Genomic DNA, 19,900 nt, shown 5'->3' with positions numbered 1-19,900 from the left:
CATGGGCCAGTAGAAAGCAGGGGCAGAACGAACTACTTCTCCCGTCATGCCACCGGGCGGCCCTGCGCGTTGCACTCTGGGAATTGTAGTCTCCTGTTCCTCGGCTCCAATGGCAGTAGCTGTGAATGAACTCTATTACCCAGAAGACACCTGCCAACTCTGGGATTCCTGTTAATCGTTCTCGCAGGCTTTAGCGGAACTCGCTGGCGTGACCCACAAGGCTCAGCGGAACTGCGCGAGAGTAGAAGCTAAGTAAAGAGTTTTGATCAACTGTCACCTGAGCTACAACAACAGGAAGTGAGTACCCCTATTCCGGAAGCTGATTATGTGATTACTCCTAACCCCGGCCCCCTTTAATTTGTTGCTTCTCTCCACCATCAGCTTCTGTCCCTAACTCAATTTCGCTTTCCTGGAGCGGGAAGAAGGAAGAGTAATGGGGTTAAAAGGCGTGCACTTAAGTATTGTTAAATGGGAAAGTGGGGAATGTTATGCATGTACAAACTATTGTATTTACTGTTGAATGTAAAACATTAATTCCCCAATAAAGAAATAAATTTTGCAGATGACATGATAGTATACACAGAAAACCCTAAGGAATCCAGCAAGGAGCTTTTGGAAATCATTAGGAAATACAGTAAGGTGTCAGGCTACAAAATTAACATTCAAAAGTCAGTGGCATTCCTCTATGCAAACACTAAGTTAGAAGAAATTGAAATCCAGAAATCAATTCCTTTTACTATAGCAACAAAAACAATAAAATACCTAGGAGTAAATCTAACCAAGGAAGTGAAACACTTGTATACTGAAAATTATAAGTCACTACTCAAAGAAATTGAAAAAGACACAAAGAAGTGGAAAGATATTCCATGTTCATGGGTTGGAAGAATTAATATCATCAAAATGAATATACTACCCAGAGCCATCTACAAATTTAATGCTATCCCCATCAATATCCCAAGCACATTTTTTAGGAGAATAGAAAAAATGCTACAAATGTTTATCTGGAACCAGAAAAGACCTAGAATTGCCAAAACAATCTTGAGAAAAAAGAACAGAACCGGAGGCATCACACTCCCAGATCTCAAACTGTATTATAGGGCCATTGTCATCAAAACTGCTTGGTACTGGAACATGAACAGACACACTGACCAGTGGAATAGAATTGAGAGCCCAGAAATGAGGCCCCACACATATGGACATCTAATCTTTGACAAAGGGGCCCAGACTATTACATGGGGAAAGCACAGTCTCTTCAACAAATGGTGTTGGAAACAATGGGTTGAAACATGCAGAAGAATGAAACTGAATCACTGTATTTCACCAAATACAAAAGTAAATTCCAAGTGGATCAAGGACTTGGATGTTAGACCAGAAACTATCAAATACTTAGAGGAAAATATTGGCAGAACTTTTTTCCGCATAAATTTTAAAGACATTTTCAATGAAACGAATCCAATTACAAGGAAGACTAAGGCAAGTATAAACCTATGGGACTACATCAAATTAAAAAGCTTCTTCACAGCAAAAGAAACCACTATAGAAACCAAGAGACCCCTCTCAGAATGGGAGAAGATCTTTACATGTCATACATCAGATAAGAGTTTAATAACCAACATATATAAAGAGCTTGCCAGACTCAACAACAAGACAACAAATAACCCCATCCAAAAATGGGGGGAGGACTTGGACAGAATATTCACCACAGAAGAGATCCAAAAGGCAGAGAAACACAAGAAAAAATGATCCAAGTCTCTGATTGTCAGAGAAATGCAAATCAAGACAACAATGAGATATCACTTCACTCCTGTGAGAATGTCACACATCAGAAAAGGTAACAGCAGCAAATGCTGGAGAGGGTGTGGGGTCAAAGGAACCCTCCTACACTGCTGGTGGGAATGTAAATTGGTCCAACCTCTGTGGAGAACAGTCTGGAGAACTCTCAGAAGGTTAAAAATGGACCTACCCTATGATCCTGCAATTCCTCTCCTGGGGATATATCCTAAGGAACCCAACACATCCATCCAAAAAGATCTGTGTACACATATGTTCTTGGCAGCACAATTTGTAACAGCCAAAACCTGGAAGCAACCCAGGTGTCCAACAACAGATGAGTGGCTGAGCAAGTTGTGGTATATATACACAATGGAATACTACTCAGCTGTAAAAAATGGTGACTTCACCATTTTCAGCTGATCTTGGATGGACCTTGAAAAAATCATGTTGAGTGAAATAAGTCAAAAACAGAAGGATGAATATGGGATTATCTCACTCTCAGGCCGAAGTTGAAAAACAAGATCAGAAAAGAAAACACAAGTAGAACCTGAAATGGAATTGGTGTATCACACCAAAGTAAAAGACTCTGGGGTGGATGGGTGGGGAGAATACAGGTCCAAGAAGGATTCAGAGGACCTAGTGGGGGTTGTATTGTTATATGGGAAACTGGAGAATGTTATGCATGTACAAACTATTGTACTTACCGTTGAATGTAAAACATTAATTCCCCAATAAAAAGAAAAAAAAAAAAGAAATTTGTCCTTTGGTGTATTGCACCAAAGTAAAAGACTCTGGGGTTTGGGGTTTGTTGGGGGGGGGACGGAGATCACACGTCCAAAAAGGATGATAAAGGACCTCGTGGGGGTTGTATTGTTATATGGAAAACTGGCAAATGTTATGCATGTAGAAACTATTGTATTTACTGTTGAATGTAAAACATTAATTCCCCAATAAAGAAATTTAAAAAAAAAGGCATGCACTTAAGAGACTCCATCCCAATTCTTGTTTCATACTTATTATATTACAGGGGTGGAGATGAGGGTCATCGCACCTGCAGGCAAGGTCAGAGTGACATTCTTAAGGGAGCGCATTTCAGCCTGCCCCCTCCCCCTTCTAACTTTGGGTTGTGACTTTTGGGTAGGTTTCTGGTGTGCATCACTAAAAAGCAACCTGTGTATATATACTGAGTTGAATTCACTAAAAGCTTTGTCCTTCACTATATAATTGTTCCTTTTTACTTGACTGACACACCCCCTTTCTGATAACCGTCAATTTGCATCTTATCGCAAAATTTAATTTTTGTTATATTTAGTTCGTCGGTTTTTCTCTATATAACACAAATAAGCAAAATACTTATGTTTGCCTTTGTCCATGGTGTATTTTACTAAACATAACCCTTTCTAGGCCCATCCCTGTGGCAAATATCAGGATTTTTTCTTTCTTTTGTTCGTTCTTTTTTTTTTTTTTTTTTAATATGTATTTATTCCCTTTTGTTGCCCGTGTTGTTTTATTGTTGTAGTTATTCTTGTCATCGTTGTTGGATAGGACAGAGAGAAATGGAGAGAGGAGGGGAAGACAGAGAGGAGGAGAGAAAGACAAACACCTGCAGACCTGCTTCACCGCCTGTGAAGGGACTCCCCTGCAGGTGGGGAGCCGGGGGCTCGACCTTCAGCCGGTCCTTGCGCTTTGCACCACGCGCGCTTAGTTCTTTCGTTTTTAATGGTTTAGCAGTAGGCCACTATATGCATGTGCCTCGTTTTCTTTATCCAACCTTCTGTTCATGGACACATAGCTCTTGTTTACTGTAATTAATGCTACTGTATATATGGGGTGAGATTTCTCATTTTGCTTTTATTATTGTATTCTTTATTGCCACTAGGGTTAATGCTGGGAATCGGTATCGACGCTATGAATCCACTGCTCCTGGTGACCTTTTTTTTTTTCCTTCCTGTTATTTGATAGGACAGAGAGGAATTGAGAGGGGAGGGGGAAATAGTGAGGAAAGAGAGGCAACTGCTGACCTGCTTAGGGGCTTGTGAAGCATCTCCCCCCACCCCCGCAGGTGGGGAGAGGGGGCTTGAACCTGGGTCCTTGCACATACAGTAAATAGTAATGTATGCGCTTAACCAGGTGTACCGTCACCTAGCCCCTTATTTATTTGTTATTGCCACCAGGGTTATTGATGGGGCTCGGTGCCTGCACCACAAATCCACCTTCCCAGTGGCCCCTCTTTTTTTTTCTTTTTCTTCCTTTTGTTGATACAGGGAGACATGGAAAGGGAAGGGAGAGAAATTTCCTCACTGCAGGCTGGCATCAGAGTCTGAACCTAGTTCCTTGTCCATGGCAATACACGCACTGCACCAGGTGCCCCACCACTTGGCCCCAAATTTGTGGTTTTGCATTTTATAATTTTGGGACTAAAACTCAGAAGCAGGTTTAATTGGGCTGTATAGAATTTCTATTTTAAATATTTTGAAGGATCTCCTTACTACTTTCCATAATGACAATATCACGTTTCTATTGGGTGTCTGTATATCTTTGGAGAAGTGACCAGTGAAGCATCTAAGTGTTTGTATCTGTCTGTTTGTGTTTTTTGTTTGCTTAGTATTATTTTCTTAATAGTATATTTATTATATAATATACAACATACACTTGTATATCATACAACATATCACATACATAAATATTACTTATTTTTATTAATACCAATATATTAATTATATAATATATAGTGCATTTATATAATATATAATATACTATCACTATATATCATAATATGTAATTAGTATTATATAACTAGTTAATAACATTAGCATATATATTAATGTATTATATTGTTATTATTTATCTATTTATTGTCTTTATTGGATAGAGATAGCCAGAAATTAAGAAGGAAGGGGTAAAGGGAGAAAGAGACACCTACAGCCCTGCTTCCCACTTGCAAAGCTTTCCCCGTGCAGGTGGGGACTGGGGGCTTGAATCTGGGTCCTTGCGCATTATACCATGTGCACTCAACCAGGTGCGCCACTAAAATACATCTTCAAAAAATAATTTCATGGAAGATTGGTTCAGCTCCCCACCACTGACTTTTCCTCCTCCTGTTTTCAGATTTGTTGCTACCACTAGGCTTCCAACATGCCTCACATTGACAATGACATTAAACTGGATTTCAAGGATGTCCTGTTGAGGCCCAAACGCAGCACCCTTAAGTCACGAAGTGAGGTGAGCCTGCCTCCCTAATTCTTTTCTTGACCCAAACTCCTGTTGGGCCAGGAATGAGACATATTCCTGGCTTTTGTCTTCTGGCAGTACATTTATTTATTTTTAATGAATGAGATGCTCACTTTTCTTTTCATATCTATAGGTGGATCTCACTAGATCCTTTTCGTTTCGGAACTCAAAGCAGCAGTATACTGGGATCCCTGTCATTGCTGCCAACATGGATACCGTAGGCACCTTTGAGATGGCCAAGGCTCTCTGTCAGGTAGGACTTCCCTCATGCCCCTGTCTCACTGATGTCAGTTTTGTGGGATGCATGAAAAGATGTATTCGCATTCCCCATCCCCACCCCTGGTCAGCTCTCTGGCAGTAAATGTGCTCTAATTTGCTATTTTCACAGGTACCAAGATTCTGTTATCTGACAAGTCAAAGGGCCATCTGAGTTAGTGAGATTTAAAGATAAGCTTTACCTCTTAGTTTTCTTTTCTTTTTCTTTCTCTTATTATTATTTAATTTACCGCAATTTTTCTGATATGAACAGAACTTTTCCCTCATTTTTAAAAATTATTTTATTTATTTTCCTTTTTTGTCACCCTTGTTTTTTTTTTTTTTTTATATTTATTCCCTTTTGTTGCCCTTGTTGTTTTATTGTTGTTGTTGTTGGACAGGACAGAAAGAAATGGAGAAAAGAGGGGAAGACAGAGAAGGGGAGAGAAAGATAGACACCTACAGATCTGCTTCTCTGCTTGTGAAGTGACTCCCTGTAGGTGGGGAGCCAGGGGCTCAAACCGGGGTCCTTATGCCTGTCTTTGCGTTTTGCGCCACGTGGCCCTTGTTTTTATCATTGTTGTAGTTATTATTATTGTTGTTATTGATGATGTTGTTGCCGGATAGGAGAAATGGAGAGAGGAGGGAAGACAGAGAGGGGGAGAGAAAGACAGACACCTGCTTCACTGCTTGTGAAGTGACTCCCTTGCAGGTGGGGAGCTGGGGGTTCGAACTGGGATCCTTAAGCAAGTCCTCTAGTTTCATGCCATGTGCGCTTAACCCGCTGTGCTACCGCCCAACTCCCAGAATTTTCCTTCTTTTCTGACCAGCAGCTTATATAACATGCCAGTCTCCCCTACCATTCAGATCACCCACTTCAAATCACACATATCCATCCACTCAGAACCCTAAACATTTGCTGATTTGTTCCAGAAACTACAGTGTCAGCATTCAAAAATTTCTGGGGCCCAGGAAATAGCTCATTTGGTAGAGTAAGTGCCTTACCATGCCCAAGGCCCTGGGCATAAGCCCTAGCATCATGCAGGAGCACTGGGGAAACTCCGTGGATGACTGGGGTGGTCCTGTGACATCTCCTTTCTCAGCTGAAATAACAGCAATCAGCTAAAGCTGTCCCTAGCTGTCCCAGAAACACTGGTGTCTGCAAGGCCCTGCCCATCTGCTCACAACAAACCCTAACTCATGAACCTAGAGAGGTTAGCTTAGTAGCCTGGGAGGTAGTACAGAGATAAAATATTGGACTTAAAGGCATAAAGACCTGAGTTCAACCCACAGCTTTGCATGTGCCAGAGTGATGATCTGGTTCCTTCTCCCTCTCTCCTATCATTAATAAAGAATAAAAGTAACCTTTAAAAAATAAATAGGACATGATGTATTGCACCATGGGGAAGGAGAGTGAGGAAAGAAGGGAGGATAGGAAGAAAACTCTGGGGGCCTATTAGATAATGAAATTGTATGCATATGTCAATGATTATACTGTAAAGCATTAATGCCATAAAAATAAATAAATAAAAATAGGGAAGTTTCCAATGGAGGGGATGAGACATGGAACACTGGTGGTGGGAACTGTATGGAATTGTACTCCTGTTATCTTACAGTCTTGTCAATCATTATTAAATCAACAATAAAAAATTTGAAAAAGAAATGGGGGAAAAGAAATGGGGATTACTGTTTTATTAATCATTATTAAATCAACAATAAAAAAACTAAAAAAGAAATGGGGAGTTACTGTTTTTAAAAAAGAGAGAACTTACTAAGTTTCTTTATACCTTCTATCTTCCCCTTCTGTTTTTTATCCTAGTCTTCCTCTAATTTTTTTAATAACTTTATTTTATTTGACAGAGAGAAATTGAGAGGGGGGATATAGAGAGGGAGAGACAGAGAGAAACCTGCAGCACTGCTCTGCTGCTCATAAAACTTTCCCCTTACAGGTGGGGGGACCAGGAGCTTGAACCCAGGTTCCTGTACATGTAATGTGAGCACTTCACTAGGTGTGCCACCACCAACCCCTCTTCCTCTAATTTTTTGTTTTTGTCACTGGGGCTTCACTGTTCCAGGCTGACTTTTTCAGATAGAAAGATAGACAGGGGGGCTGGGCGGTAGTGCATTGGGTTAAGCACACTTGGCGCAAAGTGCAAGGACCGGCATAAGAATCCCGGTTCGAGCCCCCGGTTCCCCACCTGCAGGGGTGAAGCAGGTCTGCAGGTGTCTATCTGTCTTTCTCTCTACCTCTCTGTCTTCCCCTCCTCTCTTGATTTCTCTGTCCTATCTAATAATAATAAACAACAAGGGCAACAAAAGGGGAAAAATAGCTTCCAGGAGCAGTGGATTTGTAGTACAGGAAAAAAGACAAGACTCCTCCAAGGTGACACGGTGAATAAATCATTGGACTCAAGCATGAAATCCCAAGTTTAATCCTTGGCATTACATGTGCCAGAGTGATGAGTGATGCTTTGGAGTTCATTCTCTCTCTCTCTCTCCCCAGGTCATATAATGGCAAAACAAGTGTAGTTAATTTTAAGTCTTGGGATCCTGGGAGTTTCTGGGATCTACCCAAAATGGAATGTTTTTCTTCTATACAGGTTATTGGAAGCTGCTGCTCCTGTCAGTAATAGTACCTGCCTCTATAGTGGCAGCTGAGAAGGTAGAGAGTTATTCTGGGCCTCCTGGGGATGTGTGTACTATTCAGTTAATCCACAAAAGCACGCTTGATGGATTCTGCTATTGCTATGTGACTGTTAGCCTTAGGGAGTTAGCCTTGACTGCTGTCTTTGTGGAATGTCTTCTGACACCCTCTGAGTTGGGTAGCTCTGCAGCTTTAGTACATTAAGACTGAGGCCATTTACTTACTGCTGGGCAGTCCCCCTTTGTCCATTGTCCTCTTGCCCTGCCCACTGGCTTGGAAATGCTGACTTTGACTTGGGCATTGACAGACATGCTGTAGTACATGCCTTGATGCTTTGAGACTGGCTTTTCAGCTCTACTGATGAATGCTAAAGAATTCAAACTCTGGGGGGGGGTGATAGCATCATGGTTATGCAAAGAGAATCTCACGCCTGAGGCTCCAAAGTCCCAGGTTCAATCCCCTGCACCACCATAAGCCAGAGCTGAGCAGTGCTTTGGTTAAAAAAAAAAAAAATCAAACTCTTAAGAGGCCGTATGGTTGTGCACCTGGTTGAGCGCACACATTACAGTGTGCAAGGACCCAGGTCCAAGCCCCCACTCCTCACCTGCAGGCATTGTTGCAGTTGTCTCTCTCTCCCTCTCTCTCAGCCTTCCATTTCAATTTCTTTGTCTCTATCCAAAATAAATTAATTTACGAAAATCAAACTCTGGAGGCCTGGCGGTGGCGCACCTGATTGAGTGCACATGTTACAGTGCGTAAGGACCCAAGTTTGAGCCCCCGGTCCCCACCTGCAGGGGAAAAGCTTCACGAGTGGTGAAGCAGGGCTGCAGGTGTCTCTCTGTCTTTCCCTTCCTTCTCGATTTCTGGCTGTCTCTATCCAATAAATAAAGATAATTTAAAATTTTTTAAATTAAAAAAAATCAAACTCTAGAGGTGGTGCCAGCTCTCACAGAAATAAAAGGGTTGGGTACAATCAAGCACTTTTTTTGTTTGTTTAATAGTTTATTTATGTATTTATTTGTTGGACAGAGGCACCTCTAGCACTGCTTCAGCACTTGTGAAGTTTTTGTCCTGCAGGCGAGGGTGGGGTTTTGAGCCCAGGTTCTTGAGTATCGTCTCTCATCCAAGTACTAACCAGGCCCAACCCTGCTTAGCTTCCGAGATCAGACTAGATCTGGCGTGTTCAGGGTGGTATGGCTGTAGACGTTCTTGAATATTGTAACATGCATTCTGCCTGGGGTGCCACCACTGGCCCCAAATATATATATATCTATTTTAATATCTCTAGCTTATTTTATAACTGGACATGCCTATCCTACTACAGTGCGCTGACATATCTCCAAGGTCAGCTAACGTCCTAGAGTGATTTCCCTGTGTCAGCATGTTGGGGGTGGGGTGGGGGCAGAGTGTCAGTGAGAAAGCTGGACCCGGTACTAGTTTTAGCTGGGCAGTGCTGATGGTGTGATCTCTGAGTTCTGCAGTCACTCTTCCTTGCTGTTGGCTAGGATGTGACTTCTTTGGCTTTCGTGCCAGCTGGAGGATGTGCACTGTCTCAGTCTGCTTCCTGGCAGTGTTTGTTTCCATGTCTGCACTTTCAAAGCAGAAGGCTTTGAATGCCTTTGTCAAAGTATTGGGATATTGGCTGTTATATGTTGAGCAAGGGAGTGTGCAAGGCTGATGAGTCTTTATATCCTAACTTGCTTGAATGAAAAAAGAGGTGTATTTATTTATTTATTTATTTTAAGAGAGGCAGAGAAAGTGAAAGAGACCATAGCACTGAAGCTTCCTTTGATGTGGTAGGGGCAGGGCTTGAACCTGGGTTGCGTGCATGTCATGGCCGTACACTATGCAAGTGAGCTATTTCACTGGCCCAGAATAAGCCTTTTCAAATTGGTCAATGCCTTAAGAAAGGCATTGGGTGAAGATGGAGAGAGACTAGGGTAGCATTTTATTCATTAATCTTATGATCTTACCTTTTCTCTTTTTTTGGGGGGTGGGGTGGGATGACATAATGATTATGCAAACAACTTTCCTGCTAGAGGCTCCAAGGTCCCAGATTCAATCCACAGCACCATCATAAGCCAGAGCTGAGCAGTGCTCTAGTAAAAAACAAAATGATCTTATTTTGTGAGCATTTAAACCCACTGAATTACTCACTGGTAAGTGGACCAGAAAACACCAAAAGGATGGGGTAGATATAATGGTTATGCAAAGACACTCTCATGCCTGAGGCTCCGAAGTCCCAGGTTCAATCCCTTGCACCACCATAAGCCAGAGCTGATCAAGAAAGAAAGAAAGAAAGAAAGAAAGAAAGAAAGAGAAGGAAAAGAAGGAAAAGAAAGAAGAGAAAGGCCAAAAGTATGTTAGTACAGCTAGACACTGGCTCTGTCCAGCCTCTACATGAATCTTGTCTGCTCTGCTGCTTGTCCCTACCACCTTTTAAGCCCGGAACACTCATATTAGCAGTTAGTAGATATCTAGTTCAGATGACTCAGAACTGGTGGGAAGGTTTGACAAATACAAGATTATGGTTAAAGCAAAACAAAACAAAACAAAACAAAACAAAACAAAACAAAACAAAACAGCGCTGTTGGGATTTGTAGGGGGAAATAATGGTTAAACTAAAATCACAGCCTTACCACTTCAGTGCTTTCCCAACGTCAGCTTTTTCCTTCTTCAGTTAAAATAATATAAAAGACTGTTTCTAGGAAACAAAACTCTAATATAAAGTTCTCTCCTTTTTGATGGCTCTCTTCTCCTCAGTTCTCCCTCTTCACTGCTGTGCATAAGCACTACAACCTGGAACAGTGGCAAGAGTTTGCCAGCCAGAACCCAGACTGTCTAGAGGTAACGTGGGGACTACCCAATCTCTTCCTTATCCCAGTTTTCTGGAAATCTGATTTTTTACTTCCTGGGCACCAACCGTTACCTCCCTACCCTCCACTGGCTCCTCCTCAGGCCCCTCTGCTAGACCACTCACTGGTCGATGGTCCTTACCTATGGTCCTGTTGCTCCCACAGCACCTGGCCGCCAGCTCGGGCACAGGCTCTTCTGACTTTGAGCAGCTGGAATGCATCCTGGAAGCTGTTCCTCAGGTGAAATATATCTGCCTGGATGTGGCAAATGGCTACTCTGAACACTTTGTTGAGTTTGTGAAGGGCGTGAGGAGGCGTTTCCCTCAACACACCATCATGGTAAGTTCCTATTGCTCTGTGGTTCAGATATTTTTCCCCTTCTTTATTGCTTCCAGGGTTATTGCTGGGGCTTGGTGCCGGCACTACAAATCCACTGCTCCCAGCAGCTATTTTTTCCCATTTTATTTGATAGGACAGATAGGGAGGGGATATAAAAGGGAGAGAAAGAGAGAGAGAGAGAGAAAGAGACTTGCAGACCAGCTTTACTGTGTATGATGCTTCCCCACTACATGTAGGGAGCAGGGGCTTGAACACGGGTCCTTGTGTGCTCCCTGTGGTGTACCACTGTACGGCTCCCAAGACATTTTTTTTTTTAACCAGAGCATTGTTCAGCTCTGGTTATGGTGTTGTGGGGGATTGAACCTGGGACTCTGGAAACCAGAGGTTTTAGGTCCTAACAGCTCAGGACAGGATATGTTTGGGACTCCTGGCAGGGTAGGGGAGATAAATACCATAAATGATGTGAGTTTGGTCCGGTTGTATGCCAGTTCTTACAGTGGTCACTCACTCCCACTTCTGCTTGAGAAGAATTCCTTTGAAGTAACTAGTCTGGAAGCCCTCAGAGGGCCCAGTAGGGGGAGCCCGAGTACAGGCACCCTTCTTTGTAATACTGCTGGAAGGTCATAGGCCAGATGTACTATGTATATGGGGAAATGTTAGCATGCAGCTTCCTTCCCATTGTGTCCCATCCCGTCCCTTCCTGTCCTGTCCCGTCCCATTCCATCCCACCCCCTGCCCCCATCCTCGGGTTCTAGCCCAGAGCCTCACAGGAGAGGCACGTGCTCTGCCACTGAGCCACGTGCGTGGGCTCCTCTCCCTTCTGACCCTTAGAACAGTTTTGATTGTCCTGTCTCAGGCAGGGAACGTGGTAACAGGCGAGATGGTGGAAGAGCTCATCCTCTCAGGGGCTGACATCATCAAAGTGGGAATTGGACCAGGTGAGTTGGTTCGCGGGGACCGCTGGCCGTGCCTTTAGTGTTCAGCACCTATGGCATGCTTCATGCTCTTGCCGCTCTTTTCAGGCTCTGTGTGCACCACCCGGAGGAAAACTGGAGTGGGGTATCCGCAGCTCAGCGCGGTGATGGAGTGTGCGGATGCTGCTCATGGCCTCAAAGGTCACATCATTTCAGTAAGGCTCCGGGGCGGGGCGGGGTGGGGTGTGCCGCTGCCACACAGCTGGGTTTCCTGCCCAGTATGCAGGCTCTGATAGAAGCGGTCAGGATGCCTGGGTCCCTGTGTCCTGTGGGGACATCACGAAAAGGACTCAGGAGAGCCATCTGTCTCTTCATAGTGTTCCTTATGTTGCAGGATGGAGGCTGCAGCTGCCCAGGGGATGTGGCAAAGGCTTTTGGTAAGTATGCTGGGAGGACTTGGAAGGAGAATCCTGTAGAAAAGTTTAAGTCATCTTTTTTTAATTTTAAAAATTATTTTCCCTTTTGTTGCCTTTATTGTTGTTTTGTTGGATAGGACAGAGAGACATGGAGAGAGGAGGGGAAGACAGAGAGGGGGAGAGAAAGAGAGACACCTGCAGACCTGCTTCACCGCCTGTGAAGGGACTTCCCTGCAGGTGGGGAGCCAGGGGCTCAAACTAGGATCCTTAAGCCAGTCTTTGCACTTTGAGCCATGTGCGCTTAACCTGCTGCACAACCGCCCAACCCCCAGTCATGTCCAGGACTCTAGAACCGGGGCTGGGAAAGGTTCAGAAAGCTGTCACATCCTTCCTAGCCAGAACCAGTGACTTCAGGCCAGCAGGGGGTGTCCTGAACTCTGACGCAGACACTTCCAGTGTGGTCCAAGGCCCTCTGCACCATCTCCCCAGGCTGTTGAGACAGTGTAGGTGCCTAAGCTCCACCCCAGATTACCAAGATCAGGCTCTGGGCAGTGGGGCTGAATAACTACCTCCCACAGCTTCCCGGGTTATCCTTCCTTGAGTTGGAGACCTTTACTCCTGGAAACTTTAAATTAGGCTTCATCCACTGGGCACAGTATAAGAGAATGACCACAAGACGGCAAAGGCAGCAGCAACAGGGAGCAAGCAGAAAGAAGCCAGGCAGGGTCTCTTCAGAGGCTCTTTTGACTTATTTTATTGGATAGAAATTGAGGGAAAGGGGAGAGAGAGACAAAGACAACTGCAACATTGCTTCACTGCTTGTGAAATTTCCCCCTGCAGGTAGCGGCTGGGCACTTGAATCTGGGTCCTTGCACATTGTAGCATGTGTGTCCAACTGGGCATGTCACCACCTGGCGCCATAGAGGCTCTTTTGAAATTCTCAGGGAAATAGGCCAGCTGAGGAGTAGAGGCTGGGGCAGTGCAGGCCTGTGTGGGCTGAGTCAGAGACGAAGCTTAAGGAGATGCTGGGGTCACCGTCAGGACTGAGAATGTGTGTGGCTTCTGAGCATGGGCATGTGGGGACTTGGGCCAGCCACGTTCTTCTCTCCCTTGATATTGGCAGGGGCCGGGGCTGATTTTGTCATGCTGGGTGGCATGCTCGCTGGGCACAAGGAGTCAGGTGGTGAGCTCATCGAGAGGGATGGCAAGAAGTACAAGCTCTTTTATGGAATGAGTTCTGAAATGGCCATGAAGAAGTATGCTGGGGGTGTGGCTGACTACAGGTATGTGGGGGAGGGGGCGGGTGCTCAGGGTTCTCGACAATGTGACTGAGTCAGGTGACTGCTGGAGGCTAGATGGTACAGGCCTTGGGAGAAAAGCAGTGGTGGTCTGGGAGGTGGCTCAGCGGCTTGAGCTGTGGACTCTCAAGCATGAGGTCCCAGGTTCACTCTCTGGCATGGCATTGCCAGTGATGCTCTGGTTCTCATTCCCCCTCCTATTAATTAAAAATAATAATATAGTAACAACAAGGACAAAAAAATTGGGGAAATGGCCTCCAGGAGGAGTGGATTCATAGTGCAATAATCCTGGGGGCAAAAAATATATGTACATGTATATATTTACATATACAAGTAAGAAAAAAAAGTGGTGAGCTGAAGCTCAATGACGGAGACTGAGGAATTAAGGAATCCTGAAGAAAAAGGTTAAGAATGTTCTTCCTCCTCTCAGGGCCTCAGAGGGAAAGACAGTGGAGGTGCCCTTCAAAGGGGAAGTGGCACACACCATCAAAGACATCCTGGGAGGCATCCGTTCCACGTGCACCTATGTGGGAGCGGCTAAGCTGAAGGAGCTGAGCCGGAGGACTACCTTCATCCGGGTCACCCAGCAGGTGAATCCCGTCTTCAGTGATGCCAGCTAGACTTAGACAGGTCTGCCCTTCCAGGGTGCCAGCATCCCCACAGGGCCTCCACCTGTCCCAGCTACTGTAGTTGGTGAGTACACCCATACTCCCTGGCACCTCGATCCTGAGGGCTCCCTGTAGTGATTCTACTTTTCTGTCATTGCACACAAAACGCCCAGGACATTCAGTGGACAGAAAGCAAGGAAGGTAATCAACCAGGAATATGGGGACCTAGCAGTCTGAAGATTATTAAATGGAAGAAATGATGCTGATTGACTCCTAAGTGTTTCATCAGACCTTGATCTGGAGGAGGTAGATGTTTAGAATCACGTTTTGTTAAGCAGCTTCACTTAACAGGATAGTACCTTTGATAATCTGAAAATGCCCAAGACTCAAGATGTATTTACACTCTGAATACTTGAATAAAGAGATTCCAAGGCCTAAGGTGGTCCTTGAGTTCAAGGCCAGCACCTGGATGCTATGGCAGGTGGAACTGACACTGACCAAGCAGGGCCAATGACAGTGAATACTCTTCCCATCAAGTAGCTCCATTTTGGCAGGCCAGATAGAGCACTCCCTCTGTCGTGGACACAACTCAGGTTGTGCGAGAAATTTCAGTGTTATGATGGCTTTCTCTCTCATCTGAAAAAGTCTTCCTGGAGTGGTGAAACCCCAGGAACAACAAACCTCCCCCCCCCCCCACAAACAAACTCTAACAACACAACCCACAGGCAGCACGAGAATTTACAATGTATATTCTGGCATCAGGACACATACAGTTTTTGGAACAACAAAAGGACTTTCTCTTGAAGGTTCTCAACCCTGGTCACGCTTCTGTGCACCTCTGAATGGGACTTTCCAAGTGATATGAAATCAGGCTACAATTCTTCTAGCCCTGGAGACAAGGCTTCTGGTTCTAAGGAATGACATACTTTAGCTTAGAGAAGTCTTAATCTCCTCTCCTTGCACCAAGAGAGTGTTTGCTTATATTTATTTATGTTTTAACAACTGCAAAGTTTGATCACCAAGCATTACAAAGTAATGTCAGTAATACAGTCATGCAACTCAGGGCTGGGATTCCACTTTATTCCCACTAAGATGTGTGCAGAATTGAGGAGACAGGCAGAGAGCAGAGGGCATACCAGTCCCATCACAGGCGCCTAGGACTGTTTCTGTGGACACAGGAAGGGGCAGCACTAGGTGCAGAGGAGGGGAGGTATTCACAGAAGGTGGGGATCAGGGTGTCAAACTTTGTCTTCTGATAGTTCTCCAGGGATTCCTGCAGAGAAGGGGGCCGAAGAGTCTATCACTTGAAATCATCCCCTGCACTTTCTGTATGCTGAGGCGTGTGGTTTTTCCACTCTTGCTCAGTCCATTCCCTTCCCCAGCTTGCTCTTCCTACCTACTCACCTTTCCTTGGCTACTTTCTTCCTCTTCAGAATCCAAAACCAAGTCCCCTATGGTAACGACAGAGCTGCACATAGGTGAAGGACACTCTGCAGAAAGGAAACTAGAATCAGGCTACTCTTGAGGAGAGCCTGGATCCTCAAGAGTCCCCAACAGATGAGCTCTCTGATCCAGTCCTGATACAAGATGCCTACCTGGGATTCTGGCTCTTGAAGGTGACAGGGACAATCTCAGGGAGCCCATGGAGCAATCTGAGCAGTTCCTGAGGCGGAAGCAAGCAAAGAAGACAGGGTGAGGGAAAGCAGCAGACTAGGCATGTGCTGCTGCTGGTAAGGAGAAGCAACTTGGTTCCAAACACTCACTCCTTTTGCTCTGAGGCAGAAAAGTCAACTGAGCTCTCCACTGCCCTTCCCCCTGGGTCCTGGGGCGGACCCCTTGACTTTCCACTGGAGGCAGCTTTCTTGCCCACAGCACCTGCAGGGTCTTCCATGTGTCCCCCATGTTCTTCCCTGTCCTCAGGCTGTACAGATGGACCCAGATTCCGAAAGGGGAACAATTTCACTGTGGGGCGCTCCTTATAGTTTCCCCTAATGGATGCCCATCGGGTCTGGGCTCTTCGCCGACCTAAAGGGGCCAGATTGAAGTGGTGGCCAGCCAAAGCTTCTTCGTTTTTCCTTGTGGCTTGTCCCTTAGGAAGGTGTGGGCTGGGCTTGGCTTCCAGCAGAGGACTGTGGAATGTTAGTCTTGGCTGCTGAGGAGGACTCTTTTCCATGGACTCTCTCGTGTCCACTGAATTACTAACAGAACACTCTGAAAAAAAAATAATAATAAAGAACAGACAGCAACAGGTTGTTTCTTGTGTCTCAGACTCATATGACTCTTCCAATGGGCTATTCCAAATGGTCTCAGGCTAAATGTTCCACCCCCAAATTCCTAGTTTGCCCACATCATTCTGGTACCTGGAAATGGCCAGCCCATGTCCACTACATATTGCCTGAAGGCAGAAGAGGTAGTGATAGAAATTCCGGGTTGCATCCAACTGAGCACATCCTGAAGCTGTGTGTAGGGTGAGAGAGCCATGAAGATCTTTTCCTCAACACAGATACCCCACACTGCCCTTCCGTGTTCTGCCCCAACAAAACCTGCTGTGTATCCAGAGCGGGTAGTGCTTTTTCCAGCTGACACAAATATTCAAAAAACAGCTTTTCCATGGCAGCCATAAAGGAATCCCCATACTCTTGTTCAAGTTCCTACAAGGGGAAGAAAAGCAGGTGAGAAGAGGACTAGAGAAAGTCGCTACGTTGTAACTTAAAACCAGTTAGTCTCACCTGCAGCTTCACAGCCAGATCCACAGGGGCCTCCGCTAGCTGCCTCACCTGCTGGCAAAAGGTTTCCTGTGCCTCTGAGATCTTCCTCAGGTCCTGTTTTGTCTGTCGTGTATAAGGAAGGCAGAAATTAGAATCAAGATCCAGTGATCTGGGGGAGGAGCGATTTGGTGGCGCTGTTCACTTTGGGCTTAATAACTGGTGATTACTCACAATTTTGGGGTCCCGCACTGCGGGTCCAGACTCAGGGAAGTGCTGCTGCAGGGCACTCAGAACCTCGGCCCAAGGCCGGTCCTTCAGGATCCGGTCCACCACCAGCTGTGAAGGGCAGTGAGCTCAAAAATCCCCACTTGGGAACAAGCTGATCATTTCCGATGGGTCCCACCGCCAAGTGATCAGCTGTCAAAAGAGGTTCCCACGTCTGCCCAGCCCTCATCTCTTTTCCTCTTCCCAGTCTGTTTCCAATACCTTGGCCTTTAAGCCCATACACAGGCGCTCATGGTGACGGTAGCGAACCAAGCCCGGGGCAGTGGATCGCAAGCACCGCAGGAACTCCAAGACCCGCGGAAAATGCTCCACGCAGCGTCCGCGCACCACTTGCCAGCAGCCGGCGGCGGCGAAGCGCAGGGAGGCCGGGCCGGCGCCCGGGGGCGTGTCCATGGCTGGCGGGCTCCGCCCGGAGCTGCCCGGCCCCTCCCCGCCGCGGGGCTTGCGGTGACGCGGAGCGGCTCGCTGTTCTGATCGGCGCCCTTCTACGGCCTTCCAGGGTTCCGGGGTGGGGTGGGGGGGGTGAGTCTCCTCCTAGCTCGGGCTGGAGCCCGAGTGGAAAAGCCGGCCCGCAGTGATCGCACCAGGCTGCTCGCCTTCAGCGCCGCCGCACTGCAGGCCCAGCGCTACCTCGCTCCCATCTCCGCAGCGAGGAAGCCGCGCGTCACCCGGCGGGAAGCGCGCGCGTCACAAGGCCGCGCCGGGGCGGTGTTACGTCACTACGGCCACGCCCCCTGTCGCCCTGTGCCTCCGCCCCGGCTTTTTTGTTTTTTTTTTTCCATTTATTTTTTATTAGTGGTTTGATATTTTTTTAATTTAATTGTAATTTACAAAACTATGAGATAACGGTTGTAATCCCACACCATTCCCACCACCAGAGTTGTGTCCCATCCCCTTCCACTGGAAATTGCAGCTTTTTTCCCCCAAGGTCACAGATATGGGATGATTCTTTATATATTTATGTCTATATATTTTTTCTCCATTTTTTTTTTTACTGTTCTACCTTCACTTCCTAAGTCACCCCTACACCTACTTCCGGGTGTCTTTCTTTCTTTCTTTCTTTCTTTTTTCCTTCTCTCTCAGATAAGGGAAACTGCCTGGCTTCCTCTGGTGTTTTCCAGATTCACTTCCCTTTCAGTGATGGTAGAGAAATCTGACAAAAGCTTTGGGTCCTGGTGGAGGAATGAGGGTACAGAGCCCTCTGGTTTACTTCCTCTATCGTTTACCCTTTCCCTTCCACCATGGCTATGGACTAAAATTCTTTTGGAGTGCAGAAGGTGGGAGTTCTGGCTTCTTTATTGGGAGATTCTTTTTTATTTTATTTTAATTAATTAATTTATTTAATTATTTATTCCCTTTTTTTGCCCTTGTTGTTTTATTGTTGTAGTTATTAATGTCATTGGATAGGACAGAGAGAAATGGAGAGAGGAGGGGAAGACAGAGAGGGCGAGAGAAAGACAGACACCTGCAGACCTGCTTCACCGCCTGTGAAGCGACTCCCCTGCAGGTGGGGAGCGGGTCCTTGCGCTTTGCGCCACCCGCGCTTAACCCGCTGTGCTGCCCTCTGACTCCCGGGAGTTCTGGCTTCCGTAATTGTTTCTCCGCTGAACATGGACGTTGGCAGGTCGACCCATACCCCTAGCCTGTTTCTGTCTTTCCCTAGTGGGATAGGGCTTCTCCCCGGCCCTGGCTTGTGATGGCTCATCCACAGTGAAGTCACTTGCTCCCTGACGCCCGATTTCCACCAAAATGCTTGCCCAAGGCAATACTATTCTTTAAATCCTAGCGTCTCTTCCAGTAAAAATGTAACTGCTCCTTTTACAAAACAGGAGAGGGCGCCCGCTCTTAAAAAATGAACTACAGGGGGGTTGGGCGGTAGCGCAGAGGATTGAGCACAGGCGGCTCAGAGCACAAGGACGGGCATAAGGATTCAGGTTGGAGCCACCTACTCTCCACCTTCAGGGGAATCGTTTCACAGGCGGTGAAGCAGGTCTGCAGGTGTCTATCTTTCCTCCTCTCTGTCTCCCTTCCTCTCTCGATTTCTGTCTGTCCTATCTAACAACAACAACAGCAATAACAACAACAATAATAATGACAACAGGGGCAACAAAAAGGGAAGAAATGGCCTCCAGGAGCAGTGGATTCGTGGGGTCCAGGTGGTGGCACACCTGGTTAAGCACACACATTACAGTGTGCAAGGTCCTGGGTTCAAGTCCCTGGTTCCCACTTGCAGGGGGAAAGCTTCACAAGTGGTGAAGCAGGGCTGCAGGTATCTCTCTCTGTCTCTCCCCCGTCTATCTCCCTCCCCTCTCAGTTTCTCTGTATCAAATAACTAAATAAAAATTAAAAAATGAACTACAAGGGCTGAGTGGAGGCACAGCTGGCTGAGTGTACATATTACAGTGTACAGACCCGGGTTCAAGACCCCGGCCCCCACTTGCAGGGGGGAAGCTTCATAAGCAGTGAAGCAGTGCTGCAGGTGTTTTTCTCCTTGTCTCCCTGCCCCCATTCAGACAAAACTTCTCTATCCAATATATATAAATTAAATAAAATGTTTTTAAAAAATGAACTACA

The 19,900-nt window shown here is 46.0% G+C and overlaps 2 protein-coding genes across 5 annotated transcripts; one reads left to right on the top strand and one right to left on the bottom strand.

Annotated features, from left to right (window-relative positions):
- The first annotated feature begins 66 nt into the window (after positions 1 to 66).
- Positions 67 to 14,606, top strand: GMPR2 (guanosine monophosphate reductase 2). 2 transcript variants are annotated; one of them, XM_007537557.3, is made up of 10 exons: positions 67 to 297; positions 4,882 to 4,995; positions 5,138 to 5,257; positions 10,667 to 10,750; positions 10,924 to 11,097; positions 11,954 to 12,035; positions 12,120 to 12,226; positions 12,406 to 12,448; positions 13,551 to 13,710; positions 14,156 to 14,606. In XM_007537557.3, the coding sequence occupies exons 2-10, from the start codon at positions 4,909 to 4,911 to the stop codon at positions 14,343 to 14,345; spliced, it is 1,047 nt and encodes a 348-aa protein (XP_007537619.1). In that variant the 5' UTR covers positions 67 to 297; positions 4,882 to 4,908; the 3' UTR covers positions 14,346 to 14,606. The 2 variants fall into 2 exon arrangements, with proteins under 2 accessions (XP_007537619.1, XP_060031277.1); XM_060175294.1 differs by lacking the exons at positions 67 to 297; positions 4,882 to 4,995; positions 5,138 to 5,257 and adding an exon at positions 7,826 to 7,921.
- TINF2 (TERF1 interacting nuclear factor 2) lies at positions 12,374 to 18,014 on the bottom strand. 3 transcript variants are annotated; one of them, XM_060175292.1, is made up of 9 exons: positions 17,528 to 18,014; positions 17,273 to 17,377; positions 17,063 to 17,164; positions 16,877 to 16,984; positions 16,694 to 16,790; positions 16,097 to 16,544; positions 15,929 to 15,996; positions 15,738 to 15,823; positions 12,374 to 12,481 (listed from the first exon to the last, which is right to left on the bottom strand). In XM_060175292.1, exons 1-9 carry the CDS (start codon positions 17,717 to 17,719, stop codon positions 12,395 to 12,397), a joined length of 1,293 nt encoding a protein of 430 aa, XP_060031275.1. In that variant the 5' UTR covers positions 17,720 to 18,014; the 3' UTR covers positions 12,374 to 12,394. The 3 variants fall into 3 exon arrangements, with proteins under 3 accessions (XP_060031275.1, XP_060031276.1, XP_016049523.1); XM_060175293.1 differs by lacking the exon at positions 12,374 to 12,481 and adding an exon at positions 15,067 to 15,243; XM_016194037.2 differs by lacking the exon at positions 12,374 to 12,481 and adding an exon at positions 15,393 to 15,606.
- Between the last annotated feature and the right edge of the window lie 1,886 nt (positions 18,015 to 19,900).

This window comes from Erinaceus europaeus, chromosome 16 (assembly GCF_950295315.1).
Source record: "Erinaceus europaeus chromosome 16, mEriEur2.1, whole genome shotgun sequence".
NCBI lineage: Eukaryota > Metazoa > Chordata > Mammalia > Eulipotyphla > Erinaceidae > Erinaceus > Erinaceus europaeus.
This window is presented reverse-complemented; position numbering and strand designations above follow the sequence as displayed.

Bases quoted from the DNA above. Each gene is read 5' to 3' on its own strand.
- GMPR2 (XM_007537557.3), top strand. From the start codon at position 4,909: ATGCCTCACATTGACAATGACATTAAACTGGATTTCAAGGATGTCCTG. The intron at 4,996-5,137 runs GTGAGCCTGCCT...TCATATCTATAG, and splicing joins CCCTTAAGTCACGAAGTGAG to GTGGATCTCACTAGATCCTT. The intron at 13,711-14,155 runs GTATGTGGGGGA...TCCTCCTCTCAG, and splicing joins GGGGGTGTGGCTGACTACAG to GGCCTCAGAGGGAAAGACAG.
- TINF2 (XM_016194037.2), bottom strand. From the start codon at position 17,719: ATGGACACGCCCCCGGGCGCCGGCCCGGCCTCCCTGCGCTTCGCCGCC. The intron at 17,378-17,527 runs GTATTGGAAACA...TGCCCTTCACAG, and splicing joins GTATGGGCTTAAAGGCCAAG to CTGGTGGTGGACCGGATCCT. The intron at 16,791-16,876 runs GTTTTGTTGGGG...CCCTACACACAG, and splicing joins CCGCTCTGGATACACAGCAG to CTTCAGGATGTGCTCAGTTG.